This window comes from Hyla sarda, chromosome 9 (genome assembly GCF_029499605.1).
Source record: "Hyla sarda isolate aHylSar1 chromosome 9, aHylSar1.hap1, whole genome shotgun sequence".
Classification (NCBI taxonomy): Eukaryota; Metazoa; Chordata; class Amphibia; order Anura; family Hylidae; genus Hyla; species Hyla sarda.
Window position 1 is genome coordinate 51,009,615 of NC_079197.1, and position 24,055 is coordinate 51,033,669.

The following is a 24,055-nucleotide window of genomic DNA, read 5'->3' on the forward strand; positions in this document are numbered from 1 at the left end:
TTTAGTGCATGGCTATATACAAAAACGACACCAAAGCCTCATGCACACACCAGTGCATTATCCCTGCTTCCTTTTCAGCGTTAGTGTTGGTGGCTACTTAGATATCGATGTTATGTGGCCTTCATTTTACCAATAGAGTCCCATTCTTCAAGCCTATTCAAGTCCTTCTGTAATTACAGGAAATTCAGAACTAAAGAGGAGAAGGGTTGAATGTCAGGATCATCCAGCTGATGACAAAATAGAAGAGGAATATGGGGTAGACAGCCAAGGCTCTCCGGTTAGGTGGCTGACTGTCTGCCAGAAAGGCAGTTGAGGCTGCAAAAGAAAAATTACAGGGTTAACTTCTCTCCTGTTTGCATGTACTACAGAAGGACAGTAAGGAAGACAGAAAATGGAAAAAGACAGCACACACTGACCAAAGCCACAACATGCCCTGTAACCTAGCCCAGTGCCTAGAAAATTCAGCTCACTTGTCAGCTTTGCCATATAATCTAAGGGCAAGCGCCATCAAAGAGATGAGCTCTTTTTTTAAAACCTATCACATGGCACAACCATGCAGGCAGGGCTGGATCATTCGTGAGGCCCTTTACCATCGTTCACTGGCCACATCTATTATGCGAACAGATGTGCACTTGGCGAACAAGGGTTTTTAAACATGCTTAAAAGAGGCAGTCAGCTGACAAAAGAGTTTTAAATATAGGTTTGTCTTCAATACATAAGCAGCACAAATCTCTCCTATCCTGAGCCAAATACAGTGTATCCATGTAGGTTTAATGTATAAACCTACTACTGGATGTTAAACTCAAAAGTGGGAGATTTATCAAAACCTGTTTAGAGGAAACATTGACCAGTTGCCCATAGCAACCAATCACATCTCTTCTTTCATTTTTGAAAAGGCCTCTGAAAAAATAAGAGAGGTTTTTATAAATCTCCCCCAAAGAGTATTCTCTAGACTTGATAACTGTAGCTTTAACCTCTGTATGTACAATACATACATATATATACACACACACACACACCTCACATACAGTAGATATAAAAGCGTACACATACTTTTAAAGTTCCAAGAAACCTACTGCAACATTAAAGGAACTGCAGGGATCTCTGGCACGTACTTGCTGTGAGCTACTTTAGGCAACAATCTCCTGTATTCTACATATGAATGGGCTTTTGGGTAGGGTGTAGTGCTGGGCGATCCGATTCATACCGAATACCAGTGTTTTTTCTTTACGATATAAATCGAATAAATAAATGAACGAACTATGAGCCGCAGTGCTGTCCCCACATCGGGTAACTAATCATATTAGCCGCAGGCGCAGCTCTCCTCCTCCTGTGAGCCGCGGTGCTGGAAATTAAGGAGTTTGAATGAGTTGCGAGCCGCAGGCGCAGGACTTCTGTTCGGAGAACGGAAGCTGTCACCACCCACTGCAAGCGCAGAAAGCCAGTGGGCCGCAGGTGATGCAGAACTTCTGATCAGAAGCTCTACAGTGCCCGCTGCCCACTGGCATTCAGGGGGAGGTGACAGCTTCAGTTCTCCGTCCTGCACCAGTGGCTCACAACTCAATCATTTCCAGCGCCGCGGCTCACAGGAGGAGAGCAGCACCTGCGGGTAAAATGATTAGTTCCCCGATGTGGGGACGGCGCTGTGGCTGATAGTTCATTCAGTGGAGGGGAGCAGAGCAGCGCCCGCGGGTCATATATGATTAGTTCCCCAGTGCACTGCGGCTGATACTTCATTATTCATTTGAGCAGGGGATTTTGGGGGGGGGGGGGAGGTTAGGGGGAAATTACTAAAAAAATATATATACCATCAAATACCATAGGTTGTTAAAATACTGCAATACACATTCAGGGGTCATTAGAAGGCGGAAAATGAAGGGGTTCACCCTTCAGCACAACAAGGACCCAAATCCACAAAAGCATGGCTTCACCAGAAGATGATTAATGTTTTGGAATGGCCCTGCCAGAACACAGACCTTTGTCCAATTGAACATCTATGGGGTGATCTAATAAGAGTTTTTTTTATTTTATGTTTTTAACCCTTTAAGGACCAAGCCCATTTTGGCCTTAAGGACCAGAGCGTTTTTTGCACATCTGACCACTGTCACTTTAAACATTAATAACTCTGGAATGCTTTTAGTTATCATTCTGATTCAGAGATTGTTTTTTTTCGTGACATATTCTACTTTAACATAGTAGTAAATATTTTTGGTAACTTGTATCCTTTCTTGGTGAAAAATCCCAAAATTTGATGAAAAATTTTGCATTTTTCTAACTTTGAAGCTCTCTGCTTGTAAGGAAAATGAATATTCCAAAAAAAAAAAAAAAAAAAAAAAAATGTTTTTGATTCACCTATACAATATGTCTACTTTATGTTTGCATTTTAAAATTGACAAGTTTTTACTTTTGGAAGACACCAGAGGGCTTCAAAGTTCAGCAGCAATTTTCCAATTTTTCACAAAATTTTAAAACTCTATATTTTTCAGGGACCAGTTCAGTTTTGAAGTGGATTTGAAGGGTCTTCATATTAGAAATACCCCATCAATGACCCCATTATAAAAACTACACCCCCCAAAGTATTCAAAATTACATTCAGTCAGTGTTTTCACCATTTAGGTGTTTCACAGGAATTGCAGCAAAGTGAAGGAGAAAATTCAAAATCTTCAATTTTTACACTCACATGTTCTTGTAGACCCAATTTTTGAATTTTTGCAAGTGGTAAAAGGAGAAAATTTATACTTGTATTTGTAGCCCAATTTCTCTCGAGTAAGCACATACCTCATATGTCTATGTAAAGTGTTCAGCGGGCGCAGTAGACGGCTCAGAAGGGAAGGCGCGACAAGGGGATTTTGGAGAGAACATTTTTCAGAAATGGTTTTTGGGGGGCATGTCACCTTTAGGAAGCCCCTAGGGTGTCAAAACAGCAAAAAAAAAAAAAAAAAAAAAAAACATGGCATACCATTTTGGAAACTAGACCCCTCGGGGAATGTAACATGTGAGCCTTAATACCCTACGGGTGTTTCATGACTTTTGCAAATGTAAAAAAATATATATATATATATTTGACCTAAAATGCTTGTTTTCCCAAAAATTTTACATTTTTAAAAAAGGGTAATAGCAGAAAATACCCCACAAAATTTGAAACCCAATTTCTCCCGATTCAGAAAACACCCCATATGGGGGTGAAAAGTGCTCTGCTGGCGCACTACAGGTCTCAGAAGAGGAGTAGTCACATTTGGCTTTTTGGAAGCAAATTTTGCTCTGGAGGCATGCCGCATTTAGGAAGCCCCTATGGTGCCAGGTCAGAAAAAAAAGAAGAAACCCACATGGCATACTATTTTGGAAACTAGACCCCTCGGGGAATGTAACAAGGGGTTAAGTGAACCTTTATACCCCACAGGTGTTTCACGACTTACATATGTCAAAAAAAATTTTTATTTTTTTTTTACCTAAAATGCTTGCTTTCCCAAAAAGGTTAAATTTTTAAAAAGGGTAAAAGCAGAAAATACCCCACAAAATTTGTAACACAATTTCTCCCGAGTACGGCGATACCCCATATGTGACCCTAAACTGTTGCCTTGAAATACAACAGGGCTCCAAAGTGAGAGCGCCATGCCTATTTGAGGCCTAAATTAGGGACTTGCATAGGGGTGGACATAGGGGTATTCTATGCCAGTGATTCCCAAACAGGGTGCCTCCAGCTGTTGTAAAACTCCCAGCATGCCTGGACAGTCCGTGGCTGTCTGGTAATACTGGGAGTAGTAGTTTTGCAACAGCTGGAGGCTCCGTTTTGGAAACCGTGGCGTACCAGACGTTTTTCATTTTTATTGGGGAGGGGAGGGGTATGTGTATATGTAGTGTTTTTTACTTTTTATTTTGTGTTAGTGTAGTGTAGTGTTTTTAGGGTACAGTCACACGGGCGGGGGTTCACAGTAGTTTCTCGCTGGCAGTTTGAGCTGCGGCAGAAAATTTGCCGCAACTCAAACTTGCAGCCGGATACTTACTGTAAACCTTCGCCCATGTGAGTGTACCCTGTACGTTCACATTGGGGGGGGGAAACATCCAGCTGTTGCAAAACTACAACTCCCAGCATGAGCTGACAGACTGTACATGCTGAGAGTTTTAGTTTTGCAACAGCTGTAGGCACACTGGTTATGTATCACTGAGTTTGTGACCTAACTCAGTGTTTCACAACCAGTGTGCCTCCAGCTGTTGCAAAACTACAACTCCCAGCATGTACGGTGCATGCTGGGAGTTGTAGTTTGCTACAGCTGGAGGCACACCGGTCGTGAAACACAGTTAGGTAAAAAAAAAAAACAGTTTCACAACCAGTGTCCCTTCAGCTGTTGCAAAACTACAACTCTCAGCAGTCACCGACAGCCATGCTTTCTGACACTTTGGTACGTATCCTCCGAGGTGGTGTATATTTGCGCAAGAATAATGCTTTTGTGCATTTTTTTTTAGTTAAAAAAATAAATAAACCGCAGTTAAATTTGATTAGACAGTAGAAAGTGTTCTATGGTAAAACTTAACTGTAGACATGGCTATGAAGAATTCCATCAGATTTTTCGCAAAAAAAAAAAGGACACGAAAAGACTCTAGCGCAAATTTTTGCGTTAAAAAATAGACAAAAAAAGCTCTATATAGCAAGCAGCCAGTAATTTTATAGCCAAGTATTAGAGATGAACGAACTTCTGGGCTCGGCAGTTGATGACTTTTCCTGCATAAATTAGTTCAGCTTTCAGGTGCTCCCGTGGGCTGGAAAAGGTGGATACAGTCCTAGGAGACTCTTTCCTAGGAATGTATCCACCTTTTCCAGCCCACCGGAGCACCTGAAAGCTGAACTAATTTACGCAGGATAAGTCATCAACTGCCGAGCCGAGAAGTTCGTGACAAATCGAATTTACTGTAAGTTCGCTCATCTCTACCAAGTATGTGAAAAAACATGAGAACATGCACAAACATTTTTGGTTATTTATATTTAAAAAAATAAATTGATAAACAAACACTTTACCAAATGTAGACCAGGCAAACATTGCTGCCACTATGACCAGTCGCAGGATGAAAGTTGTCAGGCCCACTTTTGCTAAGAGTAGCAGCCTACATATGAGCATGGCCACTGTGAGGGGCAAGATGCAGTATCCCAACACGCACAGGCTTTGGAAGAATGAACTGGAAGAAGAACAAAAAAAAAAAACATACATACATTAAAAAAAAAAGTTTAATTTTTTTTAATTTTTATGAACTGGTGCCAGAAAGTTAAACAGATTTGTAAATCACTTCTATTAAAAAAAATATTTGTCCTTTAAGTACTTAGCAGCTGTATGCTACAGAGGAAATTCTTTTCTCTTTGAATTTATTTTTTAGTCTTGTCCACAGTGCTCTCTGCTGACACCTCTGTCCATGTCAGGAACTGTCCCAGAGCAGCAGAGATTTGCTATGGGGATTTTCTTCTGCTCTGGACAGTTCCTGATACAGACATCAGGTGTCAGCAGAGAACACTGTGGACAAGACAAAAAATAAATTCAAACAGAAAAGAATTTCCTCTGTAGCATACAGCTGCTAATAAGTAGTGGAAGGACAAATATTTTTTTAATAGAAGTAATTTACAAATCTGTTTAACTTTCTGGAACCAGTACGCCCTGCCCCCAGTCCCGGTATATAACGCTGAGTCACGACGTGGTCGGTCCCGGCGGCTAATGAAAGCTGGGACCCTGGGCAAATAGCGTGCGGCACCGATCGTTGTACCCCTTTAAGGCTGCATTCACACCACGTTTTTTGCACTACAGTTCCTGTATACATTATGAATGTGAAAACCGTATGGAACCGTATTGAAAACCGTATGCATTGACTCTCCATTGAAAACCGTATGCCAAAAGATGCATCAGGTTGTGTCAGTTTTGCATCCAGTACGGTTTTGTCCGTTTTTTCCCCCCCCCCCGTACCCAAAACCGTAGCCTACCACGGTTTTTGGTCCGGGTGACAAACCGTACACTTTTTTTTTTTTAACATGGGAGTCAATAGGAACCGTTTGTGCATACTGTTCCATCTGGTTTTTTACTTGCACTTGAACTTTATTCATAATGGAGTAAAAAGTTAAAAAACTTATACTTTTTTTCTTGGATGAAACCGGACATCACTTTTCAAACCATATACCGGTTAAAATTTGTACACACGTTTTGATACAGTTTAGTCAGGTTTTAAGGAATCCGTTTTTCATCAAAAACCTGACACGGGAACTGTATTGCAAAAACGTGGTGTGAATGCAGCCTAAGGCTGGGTTCACACTACGTTTTGTTAAATACGGCTCCCGTATATGGTTAGGAGGAGGGGCTTAATCGCGGCGCCCGCACTCAGCCGTATTCGGGAACCGTATTTAATGTATGTCTATGAGCCGACCGGAGTGAACCGCAGCCTCCGGTCGGCTTCGTTTTCGGCCGTATGCGGTTTCCCGACCGCAGGCAAAAACGTGGTCGACCACCTTTTTGCCTGCGGTCAGGAAACCGCATTCGTCCGAAAACAAAACCGACCGGAGGCTGCGGTTCACTCCGGTCATCTCATAGACATACATTAAATACGGTTCCCGAATACAGCTGAGTGCGGGCACCGCGATTAAGCCCCGCCCCCTCCCAACCGTATACGGGAGCCGTATTTAACAAAACGTGGTGTGAACCCAGCCTTAGCCAGATAATACTTGGTTTAAACTAAACTTAGTGAATCTAAGAATATGTCAGATTTACCAAACAGCATGACATACTGTCTAAGTTACCGTTTCCAAACCAGGGTGCCTCCAGCTGTTGCAGCCTTAGGCTGTCCAGGCATGCTGCGAGTTGTAGTTTTGCAACAGCTGGAGGCACCCTGGTTGGGAAACAGTGGTCTAAGTTTTAGAAAGCCTTCGTAAATCTGGGCCTACGTATACTTATTAACCAATAGGTCAGTCTAGAACAAAGCTTTCCATACTGTGTGTCTGCTGCAGCATGTAGGTGTGAAACACAAAAATTATCAATACCAACTTGCATGTATTTTTATGGCTTCATCTTTTGTATTCATGTATGCACACAGTATGTATTATTGGTTACAGCAATGAAAGCGTTCCAATCACTGAAGGCAGAAGTATGACAAAAATCCTTACACACGCTCCTAAGACTGAATTACTGTGCTACGAAATGATGTATTTCTAAAAAGTGTGCCACCAACATGAAAAGAACATATAGTTTTTCCTTATGTACCCTGTTCAAGTGACTCATTACGCATTATTGTGCAGTATTTTCGCTGTATACATTCAATTTACCACTAGATTTATCAGTTTTATATTCTTCTTGTATCAGAAAGTCACAGAAGACTTAGATGCTGGCTGTACTGGCAAAATACAGTCATGGCCGTAAATGTTGGCACCCCTGTAATTTTTCAAGAAAATGAAGTATTCTCACAGAAAAGGATTGCAGTAACACATGTTTTGCTATACACATGTTTATTCCCTTTGTGTGTATTGGAACTAAATCAAAACAGGGAGGGAAAAAAAATGAAAATTGGACATAATGTCACACCAAACTCCAAAAATGGGCTGGACAAAATTATTGGCACCCTTAACGTAATATTTGGTTGCACACCCTTTGGAAAAAATAATTGAAATCAGTTGCTTCCTATAACCATCAATAAGCTTCTTACACCTCTCAGCCGGAATGTTGGACCACTCTTCCTTTGCAAACTGCTCCAGGTCTCTCTTATTGGAAGGGTGCCTTTTTCCAGCAGAAGTTTAAAGGGGTAGTCCAGTGGTGAAAAACTTATCCTATATCCTAGGGATAGGGGATAAGTTTGAGATCGCAGGGGGTCCGACCGCTGGGACCCCTGCGATCTCTCTGTACGGGGGACAGGCTCTGCGGCCAGATAGCGGGTGGCGGCCCCCTCAATATATCGCTATGGCAGAGCCGGAGAGTGCCGAAGGCAGCACTCCGGCTGTGCCATAGAGTTGTATTGAGGGGGCGTGTCAGCCGCCGCTTCGGGTGGGGGGGGGGGGGGAGGGGGGGTCGACACGCCCCCTTCGCGCGGGCTGTCGGGGCCCCCCGCGATCTGCAACTTATCCCCTATCCTTAGGATAGGGGATAAGTTGTTCACCACTTGTTCACTACTGGACTACTCCTTTAAGATCTCTCCACAGGTGTTCAATGGGATTTAGATCTGGACTCATTGCTGCCCAATTCAGAACTCTCCAGTGCTTTGTTGCCATCCATTTCTGGGAGCTTTTTGACATATGTTTGGGGTCATTGTCCTGCTGGAAGACCCAAGATCTCGGACAAAATCCCAGCTTTCTGACACTGGGCTGTACAGTGCGACCCAAAATCCATTGGTAATCCTCAGATTTCCTGATGCCACGAACACACTCAAGGCACCCAGTACCAGAGGCAGCAAAACAACCCCAAAACATCATAGTACATACAGTGAAATATGGTGGAGGTTCAGTATTCTTTTCTTTGTAGGCCTCATTCCGTTTTCGGTAAACAGTAGAATGATGTGTTTACCAAAAAGCTCTATCTTGGTCTCATCTGTCCACAAGACTTTTTCCCAGAAGGATTTTGGCTTACTCAAGTTCATTTTGGCAAAATGTAGTCTTGCTTTTCCCTGTCTCTGTGTCAGCAGTGGGGTCCTCCTGGGTCTCCTGCCATAGCAATTCATTTCATTTAAATGTTGACGGATAGTTTGCGCTGACACTGATGCTCCCTGACCCTGCAGGACAGCTTGAATATCTTTGGAACTTGTTTGGGGCTGCTTATCCACCATCCGGACTATCCAGTCATCAATTTCATCAATTTTTCTCTTCCGTCCATGCCAAGGGAGATTAGCTCAGGGATGTGGAAATCCTATCGCCCGGCGCCCGGGACAAGTAGTTTTGGGTGCCGGGCAGGTGAATTTTTCATAGATTTAGCCCTGTATCAGGCTAGCAGGGACAGACAGACTTCCCCCTTATTTTTCTTTAATGCCGGTGTGAGGCACAGGAGTGGATGCAAGTCTGCACCTCACACCGGCGCTCAGGGTGTATGGAGGGGGCAGCGGCCCCCAGCTGACCGCAGAGTCCGAGGTCGCACGTTTGCATTACCAAATTAAGCCACGCCCTCTTATCTCCCCTCCCGGAGGATGGAGGACGCAGCTCTACATTACACAAGAAGACACAGCAGGGTGAGAGAAAGGACTTATACAGCTCGGTACACAGCTCCATCCCCCGCACACAGCTCTATCCCTCCCCTGCTCTGTCTCCACAGGACCTAATCCACCACGGGGCGGCTTCATGTTTGCACGGGTAAAACACAGAGTGGGGGAGGGTAAAGAGGACGTCCGGTGTGAGGGGAGATTTTCAAACCCATGTAACCTCACAGGGCGGTGACTACAGCTCTGATGTCCACTCATGGCCAGGTGAGGAGGCCGAGAATGCAGGCGGCAGGAAGGGTGGTTGTATATGTAGGGTGTGAGTGGATGTGTGATGTGTGTATGATGTCTGTCTATGTGTGATGTGGGATGTAATGTATGATGTCTGTCTATGTGTGATGTGTGTATGTAATGTATGATGTCTGTCTAAGTGTGATATGTGTATGTAATGTGTGATGTGTATGTAATGTATGATGTGTGTATGATGTCTGTCTATGTGTGATGTGGAATGTAATGTATGATGTCTGTCTATGTGTGATGTGGAATGTAATGTATGATGTCTGTCTATGTGTGATGTGGAATGTAATGTATGATGTCTGTCTATGTGTGAATGTAATGCATGATGTCTGTCTATGTGTGATGTTACATAGTTACATAGTTAGTACGGTCGAAAAAAGACATATGTCCATCAAGTTCAACCAGGGAATTAAGGGGTAGGGGTGTGCATGTAATGTATGATGTCTGTCTGTGTGATGTGTGTATGTAATGTATGATGTGTGTATGATGTCTAAGTGTGATGTGTGTATGATGTGTGTATGTAATGTATGATGTGTGATATGTATGTAATGTATGACGTGTGATATGTATGTATGTAATGTATGGTGTGTACGATGTCTGTGTGATGTGTGTGTAATGTATGATGTGTGTATGTAATGTATGATGTGTGTATGATGTCTGTCTATGTGTGATGTGTATGTAATGTATGATGTCTGTCTATGTGTGATATGTATGTAATGTATGATGTGTGCCGCCGCCGCCAGTTGTGCCATCTAATTTTTTTATTTTTAGTGGCTTCTGGTCACCCGCACTGAATTGCTCCCCCAGAATCCCACCCTTCATACTCACCCGCCGGCCAAGAGCTCCACAGATGCACGCAAACACGCCAGAACCAAAACTACAACTTCCAGCATGTTACACCATAACCTGAACTGTAGAACTATAATGTGTACCATGCTGGGAGTTGTAGTTTTGGTTCAGGTCAGCTGCAGAGCCATAGGCTGTATCAGGGCATGCTGGGTGTTGTAGTTACTAACTGTAATTCCCTGTATTCCTTGACACAGACTATGGCTTTACAGCTGACACGGACCAAAACTACAACTCCCAGCATGTTACACAATAACCTTACCTGTACTACTATACAGTACATCATGCTGCAACACCCACACAACCATAGGCTGTATCAGGGCATGCTGAGTGTTGTAGTTATCTAGTAACTAAATGCAACTTCCAGCATTTTCTGACACAAAATGCACCACAAACTGGAGAAGCAGAACCCCCCCCCCCAGTAACATGAGTCCCTATGAAGACTGAAAAATAGTGATTAAAATATTTTAAAATGTGCGTATACGTGTGAATAAGCCCCTTTCCTAATAAGTTTCCAATTTTCTTTAAATAAAAATAATGTACAAAAATAAACATAAGTGGTATCGCTACATGTGGAAATGTCCATACTATTAAAATATAATGTTAATTAAATCGTACGGTGAACGGTGTAAATGTAAATAGTCCAGAATTGCTCATTACATCTAGACTACAGCTCTCCCGCCGCTAATAGCCTGGCATGCTGCGATCACCATGGCCGCTATTACACCATTAGATCACCGCTGTTAAAGTTGACAGCAGTGTCTAAAGGGATGTTATATCCATCCCTGGTGGTCTAGTGTGGGGGGGGGGGGGGGGGGAAATCAGACTATTTTGGTTGAAATTATTTTATCTACCAGGACAAGTGGATTTTCTTGAGGGACAAGTAGATTGTGTTCCGCTTTAGTCCCTTGGACAAGTAATTTTTTTTTTAATTTCCACACCCCTGTATTTACAGTGCCATGGATTGCAAACTTCTTGATAATGTTGCGCACTGTGGACAAAGGCAAATCTAGATCTTAGGAGATGGACTTGTAACCTTGAGATTGTTGATATTTTTCCACAATTTTGGTTATCAAGACCTCAGTCAGTTCTCTCCTTTTTCTGTTGTCCATGCTTAGTGTGGCACACACAGACACACGATGCAAAGACAAGTGAACTTATCTCCTTTTATCTGCTTTCAGGTGTGATTTTTATATTGCCCTCACCTGTTACTTACCCCAGGCGAGTTTAAAGGAGCATCATATGCTTGAAACAATCTTATGTTTCCACAATTTTGAAAGGGTGACAATAATTTTGTCCAGACAAGTTTTGGAGTTTGGTGTGACATTATGTCCAATTTGCTTTTTTTTCCTCCCTTTTGGGTTTTGGTTTCTGTGAGAAATACTTCATTTTCTTGAAAAATTTCAGGGGTGCCAACATTTACAGCCATGACTGTGTCTTATAGCATTACTCAATAATATGTGAGTGGGCACCAAGAGGAATAAACACAATACACACCTCCATCCATAATCTACTTACATGGTTCCACCAAGAAGCTTAGAATTTAGTGTGATGACCACGGCCCCAAACCAGATGATTACAAACACTTCAGCAAACTGGGGACCTCCATCATCTTTGCTGTTTGCATTGCCACCTTGAAGCATTCTCATGAGGGGAGAAAAAAAAATATTTTTTTACATGACTGGAATTCAAACAAATGTAAATTTACTGAGGAAGTGTCCCATAATTTAAACAAGATTTGGTAAAGAGAAGCAAGTTTCAACCAATAGGTTTGGTGGACGTAAACATTGCTACCACACAAATTAAAGGTCATCATCCTTAATCAATTCATATAGGCGTATAAACAAAATGGACACAAGATAAATTACAAATACTTACAATGCTAGGGAGACACAAAGTACGAGAGGGCCCCATAAATCCCCTAAAGAAAGAGCAGATCACAACTGCATTAAAATCAGGTGTAAGCAGCAATAACTCGTTTGCTTATCTACTTTACCAGTTTTTATTTATAAAAGAAAAAAAAAAAAAAGTTAAAGGGGTACTCTGCTAAAAAAATCTTATCCCCTATAAGATGTTAGATAGCGGGGGTCCCCCGCTGGATAGGGGATGAGTTATATTTCACTACAGTATACCTCTAAAAATGGTCGTCATCAAGGAGATTAGATAGGAAGTCTGTGTGTCTGTTTACATGTGTCCAGGCTGTCTAATATATATTTAAAAAAAATAAAATAAAAAAATAAAAAATACATTTTACTTACCTTCCCCATCTTCAGCCTCCATTATCACGGTGCCCGGTCTGTGCAGAGATACACATCCCGCTGCTGCAGGCAACACACCTCATTGATGCTCAGCCTGAGGCAGAACACTTCTGAACAGCAATGCAAGTTGTCTGCAGCATTAGGAAGTAGAGCTGTGTTTCCCAACCAGGGTGCCTCCAGCTGTTGCAAAACAGCTACTAGCATGCCCAGACAGCCAAAGGATGTCTGGGCATGCTGGGAGTTGTAGTTTTGCAACAGCTGGAGGCACCCTGGTTGGAAAACACTGAAGTTGAGTGTGGCAAAGACCTGGTGTCACAATAAGGAATGGCAATACTGAAGAGAACGGTTACCGTTTCTTTTTACTACAGGGTGTATAGGGTACACAGCTTTCTTTACCAGTTCTCGTCCAATCCTTTCTCTTGCTTGTTGAGCTACCTAAATTCCTTCACCAAAAAACAAATCTGGTCTCTGCCTAAAGTTACAGTCACACAGTTATTGGTCCTGTCTTTTTACCCGCAAACAAAATGCTATTTTTTGTGGCAGTCTTTTGGGGTGAAACAAGTGTTGTTAAATATCAATATAAAAAAAAAATGTGTATACATAACCTCAGGATGGGTTCACACACAGGCCCAGATTTAATAAGCAGTCTAATTCTCAGACAATGTAAACTTAGACAAGATAGAATGAATGAGCCAGAATTTTCATGTTGTTCGATAAATCTGTCATATTCTTAATAGTTTAGTGTAATTGTAGAGCAGGGGTCAAACTTTTTAAATGGGGGGCCAGTTCAGGGTCCCTCAGACCGTGGGAGGGCCGGACTATAGATAACAAAACATGAAAAAATTGCTATGCACACTTATATATCTTATTAGTGGACTACCACTTTAAGTACACAGCACAGTTCCCCCCCCATTAGGTGCAGTACAGTTCCCCCCCCCCCCCCCCATTAGGTGCAGTACAGTTCCCCCCCCCCCATTAGGTGCAGTACAGTCCCCCCCCCCCCCCAATTAGGTGCAGTACAGTTCTCCCCCCCCCATTAGGTGCAGTACAGTTCCCCCCCCATTAGGTGCAGTACAGTTCCCCCCCATTAGGTGCAGTACAGTTCCCCCCCATTAGGTGCAGTACAGTTCCCCCCCATTAGGTGCAGTACAGTTCCCCCCCATTAGGTGCAGTACAGTCCCCCCCCCCCCAATTAGGTGCAGTACAGTCCCCCCCCCCAATTAGGTGCAGTACAGTCGTCCCCCCCCCAATTAGGTGCAGTACAGTCCCCCCCCCCCATTAGGTGCAGTACAGTCCCCCCCCCCCCCATTAGGTGCAGTACAGTCGTCCCCCCCCCCATTAGGTGCAGTACAGTCCCCCCCCCCCCCCATTAGGTGCAGTACAGTCCCCCCCCCCCCCCCCCATTAGGTGCAGTACAGTCCCCCCCATTAGGTGCAGTATAGTTCCCCCACAGGCATACAGCCTCCAGCAATTCAGTGTATGGCTGGAGGCTGTATGCCTGTGTTCTGCCCCACTTCAGTGCTCCGACCTCCGCTCCTCGGGTCCGGACATAGCAGTAAGTCCCGGGACCGAAGGAGCGGTGGACGGAGCACCGAAGCTGACGTGCCGCTGGTAACACTTACCAAGCTGGCCAGCGCACATCCTCATCGCTGCTCCGCGCTCCGTTGCTATGGGCGCACGCACGGCGTCAGTGACATCCCTGCGTGCGCCACCTTCCCGGTGGCCCCTGGGTTTTTAAAGTAAACACGGGGCCTCCGAGAGCGCATCCCTGTGTCCCGAAAACATCTTTTGGGACACAGGGATGTCCCAGGCAGCGGCAGGCGGGATACATGTCCTCAGCGGGCCAGAGTTTGAGGACCCCTGTTGTAGAGCAACTATTAGTTGAGTTAAACTGCAGCAGAATCTTTTGATAAAATTCTAGTGAAAAACCTTTCCTTTTTTTGTGCTTTGGACCCAGTGTTAGTTTTGGAAACAACAGTGACCAATATACAAAGACAATCAGAAAATTATGTAGCAACAGCAATATACAGCAATGATCTAAAACACTTCTAAATGCGTGCAACAGAGAACTGCACCACATAGCAAAATATTCTTCATACGCAGAATCTCAAATTTATAAAACACCACAAGATATTATACACTTCCAATAAGGTAAATGTAAAGTTACTTTTAGAAAACTCAGTAACATAAGTTTCAACAGATGAACCAATATGTATAGTAATAGAGTTGTAGCTTAATACTCACAGTCCCTCAGAAGTGCATTACTTTTTTTAGGGTACATAACATGAAAAAACTTCTGTCCAACAGCTTTTAGGTCCCGCATCTGAAATTTAAGGGAAAACTATAGGTTAAAATGGTTGAAAACCGTAAGTGTTCACATCTTGAATATTGTAAAAGAGAAATATTCAGTGATAATCTAAAAATTAAAAAAATACAAGAATCATCTGAAAGTACGTAGATCAGAGAAGAAGAACATGCAGCAGCTCAGTGGTACTTTTGCAATCAGGCTGGTTTATTCATCAACCATGGGGTAAAATAGCAGTGCAGGGTGCAAACAAACTAGCAATGGCCGTTTCGCAGGTGTGCTGCTTCTTTTGGCTTCCTATTGTACCCCATGGTTGATGAATAAACCAGCCTGATTGCAAAAGAAGCGGTGAGCTGCCGCATGTTCTTCTTTGAGTTACTATGTTTGTGATGCTATCTTTCTTTTGTGTCAAGCACCACCGCATTACAGGCTACAGTGATTGACTGTGACGTGACATTAATGTTGGAAGGTAAAGGGAGCGAGCTCTGAAGTTACAGCAGTGCCAGCTGTTCCATTTGAGCATCTGAAAGTACAGTTGCTGGGACAATCACATGAAGGCTACAGAGTCTGGTGTACAAAGTCTATAGTGATTATTAATAATATCTCTGCATAAGACTTCAGACTTAGACCATGTTCACACATCGTAAAATAAAATAAAAACCATGGCTTTTTTAATGGTGTAGGATTTTTTATTGCATGTAAATATGGCATTAAAGATAATGTATAACCTTTTATATTTATTTATTTATAAAAACAGATACTGGTACATATTCTTTCCTTCTTAGTTTTTATTTTCTAGTTTTTTTGATTATATTGCTTTTTTAAATTCTGTTTTTGTACAGGATTATGGGAGCAGCCATCTTTCCTACAGCCACATGGACCATATGAAACAATAGTCTGGAGCTGCCCATATGGGAGAGTTTTCTAGGCACGCTCTGGGACAAAGCGGGGAGAGAGCACACTAAGGGTAGGGTCACAAACAGCGTAAATGCTATGTATTTGATGCGCATGCATTTTTGTCCTATAACTTTTGACCCATAGACTTTGCATGTGTGTTTTTCTGTGCTAGTAAAGTCTATGGGAGTAATAATAAACACCCATATACTTTGCTAGAACTAAAAAAAGCACCTGCTTCTAAAACACGTGGGCATCAAATATGCAGCATTTCTGCCAAGTGTGACCCTACCCTTAGAGTGCATTTCTACTGGCTCGCTTTGCTGATCGATAAAAATTTTTAATGTAGGTCTCTATGAAATGTCAAGTGTTTATAATGAATGGTAACTAGAGATGAGCGAACTTACAGTAAATTCGATTCTTCACGAACTTCTTGGCTCGGCAGTTGATGACATCCTGCATAAATTAGTTCAGCTTTCAGGTGCTCCGGTGGGCTGGAAAAGGTGGATACAGTCCTAGGAAAGTCTCCTAGGACTGTATCCACCTTTTCCAGCCCACGGGAGTACCTGAAAGCTGAACTCATTTATGCAGGATAAATCATCAACTGCCGAGCCGAGAAGTTCATGACGAATCGAATTTACTGTAAGTTCGCTCATCTCTAATGGTAACCATTAAACAATAGGTCATATTCCTTTTACCTGTACCAACTGATGTGCTACCTGGGTGAGAAGCATGCAAATATACTGATACTAACTAAAATGAGTAATCTCTATGATTTCTACCACTTACGAGCATTTAGGCAACATGTCCTAATCTACTATTTTTTTTGTGAAGCAGAGTCTGGTTCTTTTCTAGATTTCTCTTACAATGGTTTCTCGAACTGGTTCATCCAATGTAGAAAAATCCTCTTCCTGTGACTGTGAGGCCATAGGAACCGTGATCTCCCCCTCCACTGGAATATCTCCTGATATGGAAACATCTGACAATCCTGCAAACTAGAAAAGAAAATGGTCATGAATACAAAGCAGCAATCTTGTATTTTACGGAAAGTGTGAGTTGTGATCAACATACAAAGCCCCGTTTGTCACCACTGCAAGGCAAAATTATGGGGAAAAAGAACACATCACAGACATTCTAAATATGCACAAATGCAGGTTACAAAAAGACATAAGAAACTATAACTATACTGTACCCTATCACTCTAAAGAACTCATGATGAATATTTACTCATCTGCTTCATTCTGCTTGATGCACAACTATCACATGACCCTAAATTTTTCCTATTCTAGTTTCGCCATTTAGAGGCTCTAGCCTCAGCGGATTGTTTTTGTACCATTCAGAAGAGGAGCCTGCAAAATAAATGAATGCTTCAGCATTTTAACCTGTTCCCAACATTTATCAATGGAAACAGGCTGCGCCTCATACCAAGGTGTGAACAACAGAGGAAACTAAAAGTGCCCTCTAACATAGTCCCCAAAATGTCATAAGTAGAGATGAGCGAACTTACAGTAAATTCGATTCGTCACGAACTTCTCGGCTCGGCAGTTGATAACTTTTCCTGCATAAATTAGTTCAGCTTTCCGGTGGGCTGGAAAAGGTGGTTACAGTCTTAGGAGACTCTTTCCTAGGACTGTATCCACCTTTTCCAGCCCACCGGAGCACCTGAAGGCTGAACTAATTTATGCAGGAAAAGTAATCAACTGCCGAGCCGAGAAGTTTGTGACGAATCGAATTTACTGTAAGTTCGCTCATCTCTACTTATGACATTTTGGGGACTATGTTAGAGGGCACTTTTAGTTTCCTTTGTTGTTCACAGCTTGGTATGAGGCCCAGCCTGTTTCCATTGATAAATGTTGGGAACAGGTTAAAATGCTGAAGCATTAATTTATTTTGTCACGATGTGAAGATGAGTCATGACTTTATGATTACATTTATCATGTGCTGAATGAGCGATCTGATACTTGGCTTGACATTTTCTACGCTTAATGACCACATGACACATTTTGTTCACCTGTCTGATGCAAATTAAAACATTTGAAAATATAAATAAAGAAGCTTCATGCCTTTATGAAAGAGAACAATTGTTGGCACTATTTCCCAACATGCCCTAGCCAAGATCCGGTGCAATCACATGGGCTTTTGTAGAGATCAGATATGTACTTGCGTAGAGTGATCCCCTGCTAAGGCTACTTTCACACTGTGAAAGTTGCTCTGTTACAAGTGGATGCTAAGAGCTCTTTTCTCCCAATTTGATCACCATTAATGTTCGTTATTGTAACGGAGCCTAACAGGAGTTATAACGGGCAAAGAGGACCATATTCACTATAACTCCAGTCATTGTGGCCTAAAATAGCGGGAGAAAAAGGCTTGTCATGCACAAATTTTTTCCCTGCTATCTTCCAAATGGACGTCACCTACCAAGCGATAACATTAGTGTGAAAGGAGCCTAAGATGCTGGTGCATGAGGAAAAACAAATTGTTATGCAAAAAGTACACATTCCCCTTTCCTGTCAAACAGAGACAACAGCATTCTCATATGAGAAGAAGACTTTGCATACTGCCAAGTGGTTGGTTGTAGTGTACTAGAAGACAACAAGGAGCCTCTACCGAGCTACTGTCACTACTAGGGATTGACCGATTATCGGTTTTGCCGATATTATCAGCCGATAATAGCGATTTTGGACATTATAGGTATTGGCAATTACCTTGCCGATATGCTGATAATGCCACGACCAGAGACGATCATCGCCGCCGCTGCCCCATTGCCTCCCCGCATCCTCTGCCCACATACCGCTGCCGCCACACCATTGCCTCCCCCCATCCCCGGTGTTATAATTACTTGTTCCCGGGGGTCCGCGATCCTTCTGGCTCCTGCGCTATTGCTGTGCGCTGCACTGCGTATAACACCGGGAATGGGGGGAGGCGATGGGGCGGCGGCAATATGTGGACAGAGGATGAGGGGGAGGCGATGGGGCAGCGGCATGTGGCCAGAGGATGGGGGGAGGCAATGGGGCAGCGGTGGTGATATGTGGGCAGATGATTGGGGGGGGGGGGGAGGCGATGGGGCAACTGTGGTGGTTAGACTCAGGACAGGCAGGGGGAGAGAAGCGGGCAGCGGCGGTGGTTCTGGCACAGAAAAAGCTGCTGCAGTACATTGATTTAAAGCACCCACTTTAAATCATTGATCTGCAACGGCTTCTGCCCCGCCATGGGGGTTGAAATAGCTGATAACTTATTCCGATATTCTGGTATAAGTTATCGGCTATCGGCCTGAAAGGTGACAGATTATGGGTATCGTCCCTAAAAAAAAAAAAAAATTAAAAAAAAAAAAAAAAAAAAAATCGATATCTGTTGATCCCTAGTCACTACCCCTTCCATCTGCTGCTGAACAAACTATACACTGCATTACTGTGACGTCTTAGCTTCACAAGCCGACCTGGGCCAACTGCAAATGACTGTACATTACTGTGCTGAGCCATGCCATGACTTTGGGACTCCATATGACAAAATTGTGAATAACACTTTGCAGAATTTAGATCAACTGTTATTTACTTATTTTACTTCAAAGATGCACTAGATTTGTGAAAGAGTCCGAGACTGTCTGGTCTAAAATGCTAGTCAGTATTAGTAAATCTGTGCCTACAGGATATATTTCAGTTCCACCCATCTAGATGTAAACAATCCATGTCAGGATCTGAAAAGGTGTGATGGGACACTTCTACATGCTGGGGATAAAGGAGAGCACTTACACCATGTGTATCACTCACCAGGTCTACTAAACTCAATAAAACTCATGTGCAATACTTAAAGGGGTACTCCGGCCCTAGACGTCTTATCCCCGATCAAGAGGATCTATCCTCCAGCACCCCCTATCATCAGCCTCACAGATCGAAGATCGCTCTGTGTCTCATGACTCACGATCACGGGGCCGGAGTATCGTGACATCACAGCTCCGTCCCCTCAATGCAAGTCTATGGGGGGGGGGGGGGGGGGGGGGGGTGTCTGACAAGTAATATTCTTTAAAGGTACTGTTTCAAAGAACATTTAACCTATAACTATAGACTTACACAAATCCTTGCAATTTTGCTATTTTATTGGATTTTGTTTATACAGCGTTCACTATACGGCTAAGTTCACACAGGCAAAACCTGTAAGGTTTTTGATGCAGAAACTGCATAAATTTAAGCATCAAAAAACATGCAGTATCACTAAGTCAATTATGGTGATGCTAAATGTATATATTCTTTTTATGTTTTACTTATTTTGTTCCACAATAATAAAACATCTAGTTATGTGACACAAAATTTACATTTTCTATTTTATCCAAGAGCTATAACTGTCTGTGAGAGGGCTTCTTTCATTTATGGCAATAATTTGGGGTACACTCAACTTTTTGAGATATATATTTTATGGATGTGGCAATTGTTTGAAAAAAATGCCTTTCTATAAAGACCAATTTAGATTTTTTGATGTTATACTAGGGTAGGCATAGGCAACCTTCAGCACTGCAGGTGTCTCTAAGTCAAAATGCTGCCTAAGCATCGTGGCAGATGTGGTCCAAAACATTTGCAGTGCTGAAGTTTGCCTATGCCTGGACTAGGGGATGTGAACAGGAAATCCTCTGACTGTTTCCATAGTATATTGCAAGATTTCAGTAGGTTTTACACTGACAGGCAGCCATTGGCATGGACCAACAGATTTCTGTACATGGTCAGAACTGTAGGGCAATGACCAACGGGATGACAAGGGAAGCCCCCTCCCTCAATTAACAACTTAGGTGCAGGAGCCGATATCAGCCTCAGCTTCCAAGAGGTAACAGTCAGGACTATTGCTTTCTACAGGGCTAAACAGTATAAGAGAAGGGTAAAGAATGCTTTATTACACTATGGTTACAGAGGTTGTCCCCCAAGAGTTAATTGTAATATAGAGGATCCCATAACAGATGGGATCCTCCATATTACAAATTATATATATATATATATATATATATATATATATATTATATATGGAAGGCATTCACTTCATACTAAAATACTTCAGCACCGAAGGGAATTGGCAGATGGGCTGCAGGACTCCCAATGACATCATGTGACCAGGAGCAGAATGTGTGGCGATCACTGACATCTATTTACCAATGGGATGTCTGGACAATGTTTGAGCATGCAGACCACCACATATCTTTCATAGTTTACACAAGACACACTGGGTCACTCACTGCACGCACACTCATCCTGATCATCCATGTATTGTGTCTCTGACAGGGATGGGGTGTAACCTGTCACTCATGTAGCTGCCCTCTGTCCGCCACCACCATGCTGCATTACCTGATAATAGCCAAACACTCAGCAATGCCAATGAATAGGGCATTATACAGGGTTATACAAGAGTCACATTTCCGGCACATTTGCACTGATTCTACATCCTGTCATAGGGCACAAGCTTTCCATTCTACCCCCGTCTGCACGATACCCCCATATACTACACAAGACTGCACGACATCTGCCGCGGGAGCTCACCAGCTGTTTGCTTCCGTCATCCGGCTTCTCCTCCGTTTCCGCCATGTTTTCCTGCAATTCTTATCAATCTGAAGCTACGTGGAGTCGGAACACAAGACGTCATCAAAATGAGACAACATCCTCTTCCGGCTTTGGCGCGCGAGCAATACGTCACGAGCAATGTGTCCAGCGACTACCAGTCAGCGGCGTGACGTAAGGGAACGCGAGGTAGAGCGTCGTGCGCAGCGGTATACGGCTGCTGACGTCATCCTTGCCACTTAGCAGGGGACGCCGACCTGTTGCTCTTGCTAAACTACAACTCCTTGGCATGCTGGGAATTGTAGTTTCGCCACGGGGTTAAGGCCACTGCCGTCCTGTGTTGTTTCTGGACAGTGACGTCACCCTAGCGCAGGGTCACGGTCTGTAATTGAAGAGTACAGCTGATGTGACTGCACTGGTCAGGGAGGAGAGTACTCAGTGCAGTGGTTCCCAACCAGGGTGCCTCCAGCTGTTGCAAAACTACAACGCTCAACATGCCCGGACAGCCTAGGGCTGTCCGGGCATGCTGGACGTTGTAGTTTTGCAACAGTGGGAGGCACTCTTGTTGGGAACCACTGACTTAGTGTGTCCTCAGGAGTCCATAATAGGGCAGGGTTCACACTTGTGTCAGAGCTCTGTCACATATTCTGTTTATTTTGCATGAGCTGACTGGGCAAAGATACCATAATATCCTGCTAAATGATCCGACACCATGACGATCCACCTGTCTGGGCCAATTTTTGCTTTTACGCTCTAATTTTTCCTCCTCGCCCTATAATAGCCATAACTACCTACTATAATGATAACTTTTAATTTTTCAATAACATTCTCCGAACCAAAAAAATAAATAAATAAATATATATATATATATATATATATATATATCAAGGGAAGTGAAATTGAAATAGTAAAAGATAATTTAGCAGATTTGGTGGTTTTCTTTTCTGCGCCATTTACCTTGTGGTTGAGGTAACATGTTAGTTTTATACTTTAAGTGCCTGGTTACAGCGATACCAGATTTGTATCGTTTACGTCATGTTTTACTAATTCTGAACTTTTTCTAATTTTTTTAATTGCCATTTTTTAACCCCTGTAGCTTTATTTTTTTCCCGCATACCAGGCTGTATGAGGGCTCATTTTTTGCGCCATAATCTGTTTTTTGTATCGGTACCATTTTGGTATTGATCTGACTTTTTAAACACTTTTTAACTTTTTTTTTTCTGGGATATTTATAAAAATTGCAAATCTGTGGTTTGGTATTTTTTTTACATTTACCGTATGGGATACATAATGTTATATTTTAATAGGTTGTACAATTACGCACGAAGCGATACCAAATATGTTTATTTTTATTATGTTTACATGTTTTTATACAGGAAAACGGGGTGATTTGAACTTTTAACATGGAAGGGGTTAATGCAGCGGTCTTCAAACTGTGGCCCTCCAGATGTTGCAAAACTACAACTCCCAGCATGCCCGGACAGCCAACGGCTGTCCTGGCATGCTGGGAATTGTAGTTTTGTAACATCTGGAGGGGCACAGTTTGAAGACCACTGGGTTAATGTGTCTTTCAAACTTTTATTAAAACTTTTTTATTTTATTTTATTTTTTTTAAACTTATAGGAGGAATCATTAGATTCCTCATACAGATGAATAGAGTTCTATTGAACTCTATTAATCTGTGTGCTCTGTGATCCATTGATAGAGCCTGGTCCAGCCAGGATCTATCAATGACAGAGCCGGGACAGGAGGAAACAGAGGTAAGTCCTCTGGCTACCTCCATAGTGGATCGCCCCCCTGCAATCGCGCTGCGGGGGGGGCGATCCACCCCACTAGCCCACCAGGGAGCATTCACATGTCCCTTTAGACGCCGCTGTCAGCTTTGACAGCAGCGATCTAAAGGGTTAATAGCCAGTCGCGGCGATCGCCGCATGCTGGCTATTAGCGGCAGCCCCCGGCTACTGTGAGAACAGCCGGGGGCTGCAGAGTATGGAGCGGGCAGGAATCCCGAGCCCGCTCCATACTCCCCTGTCGGCGCCGCATACAGTCTCCCCGTGCAGACGCGCCTCCTCCCCTCAGCTCTCCGAAGCTACAGCTGGCGGGAGTGAAGCAGAGGACGCAGGTCTGCACGGGGAGCAAGAAGCCACGCCCCCTCATCTCCCCCTGCACGTCTGCAGAGCAGGGGAGAGAAGACAAATACTGTACACAGCTTCTCATCTCCCCTGCTCTGCTTCGGAGGACACAGGCTGCAGAGTATGGAGCGGGCAGGAGTCGGGAGCCCGCTCCATACAGACTGCAGATCGCCGCCGCACTTGTCAGGTCCGGCCCTGCTTGTCAGGTTCGGGGCTAAGGGCCGGACAAATTCACCTGCCCGGCGCCCAAAACTGCTAGTCCCGGGCGTCGGGCGATAGGAATTTCACATCCCTGTGAATGGACCCTTTGCACAACGGACGCCGCTGGGTCTCGAAAGATCCCATTCAGGGGTCAAGTCCTGGGAAAAAAAGTGGGGGAACTCACCCAAGATTTCCACTTAAAGGGCTACTCTGCCTCTAGACATCTTATCCCCTATCCAAAGGAGGGTAAGGAATAAGATAAGGGTATGGGATAAGATGTCTGATTGTGGTGGTCCTGCCGCTGGGGACCACTGCGTTCTCCCTGCTGTACTCGACATTTGTATAGAGCATTGGATGCAGCACCGGAGGCTCATGACGTCACGGCCACAGCCTTTCAGTGCAAGTCTATAGGAGGGGGCATGACGGCTGTCACTCCCATAGACTTGC

The 24,055-nt window shown here is 43.5% G+C and overlaps 1 protein-coding gene and 1 long non-coding RNA gene across 2 annotated transcripts in view; one reads left to right on the top strand and one right to left on the bottom strand.

Annotated features, from left to right (window-relative positions):
• On the bottom strand, positions 1-21,410 carry YIPF6 (Yip1 domain family member 6). The gene is made up of 7 exons (XM_056539437.1): positions 21,258-21,410; positions 16,608-16,736; positions 14,787-14,865; positions 12,163-12,205; positions 11,803-11,928; positions 5,015-5,172; positions 1-315 (listed from the first exon to the last, which is right to left on the bottom strand). Exons 1-7 carry the CDS (start codon positions 21,300-21,302, stop codon positions 191-193), a joined length of 705 nt encoding a protein of 234 aa, XP_056395412.1. The 5' UTR covers positions 21,303-21,410; the 3' UTR covers positions 1-190.
• The window catches only part of LOC130291069 (uncharacterized), a 14,086-nt gene continuing 11,430 nt past the window's right edge, over positions 21,400-24,055 (top strand). The window contains exon 1 of the long non-coding RNA XR_008847786.1: positions 21,400-21,449. This is a non-coding gene — a long non-coding RNA (uncharacterized LOC130291069). The remainder of the gene's footprint in view (positions 21,450-24,055) is intronic.

Bases quoted from the DNA above. Each gene is read 5' to 3' on its own strand.
- YIPF6 (XM_056539437.1), bottom strand. From the start codon at position 21,302: ATGGCGGAAACGGAGGAGAAGCCGGATGACGGAAGCAAACAGCTG. The intron at 5,173-11,802 runs GTAAGTAGATTA...TTCTTCTTCCAG, and splicing joins AAGCTTCTTGGTGGAACCAT to TTCATTCTTCCAAAGCCTGT. The intron at 316-5,014 runs GTAAAGTGTTTG...TTTCTTTTGCAG, and splicing joins GTTTGCCTGGTCTACATTTG to CCTCAACTGCCTTTCTGGCA.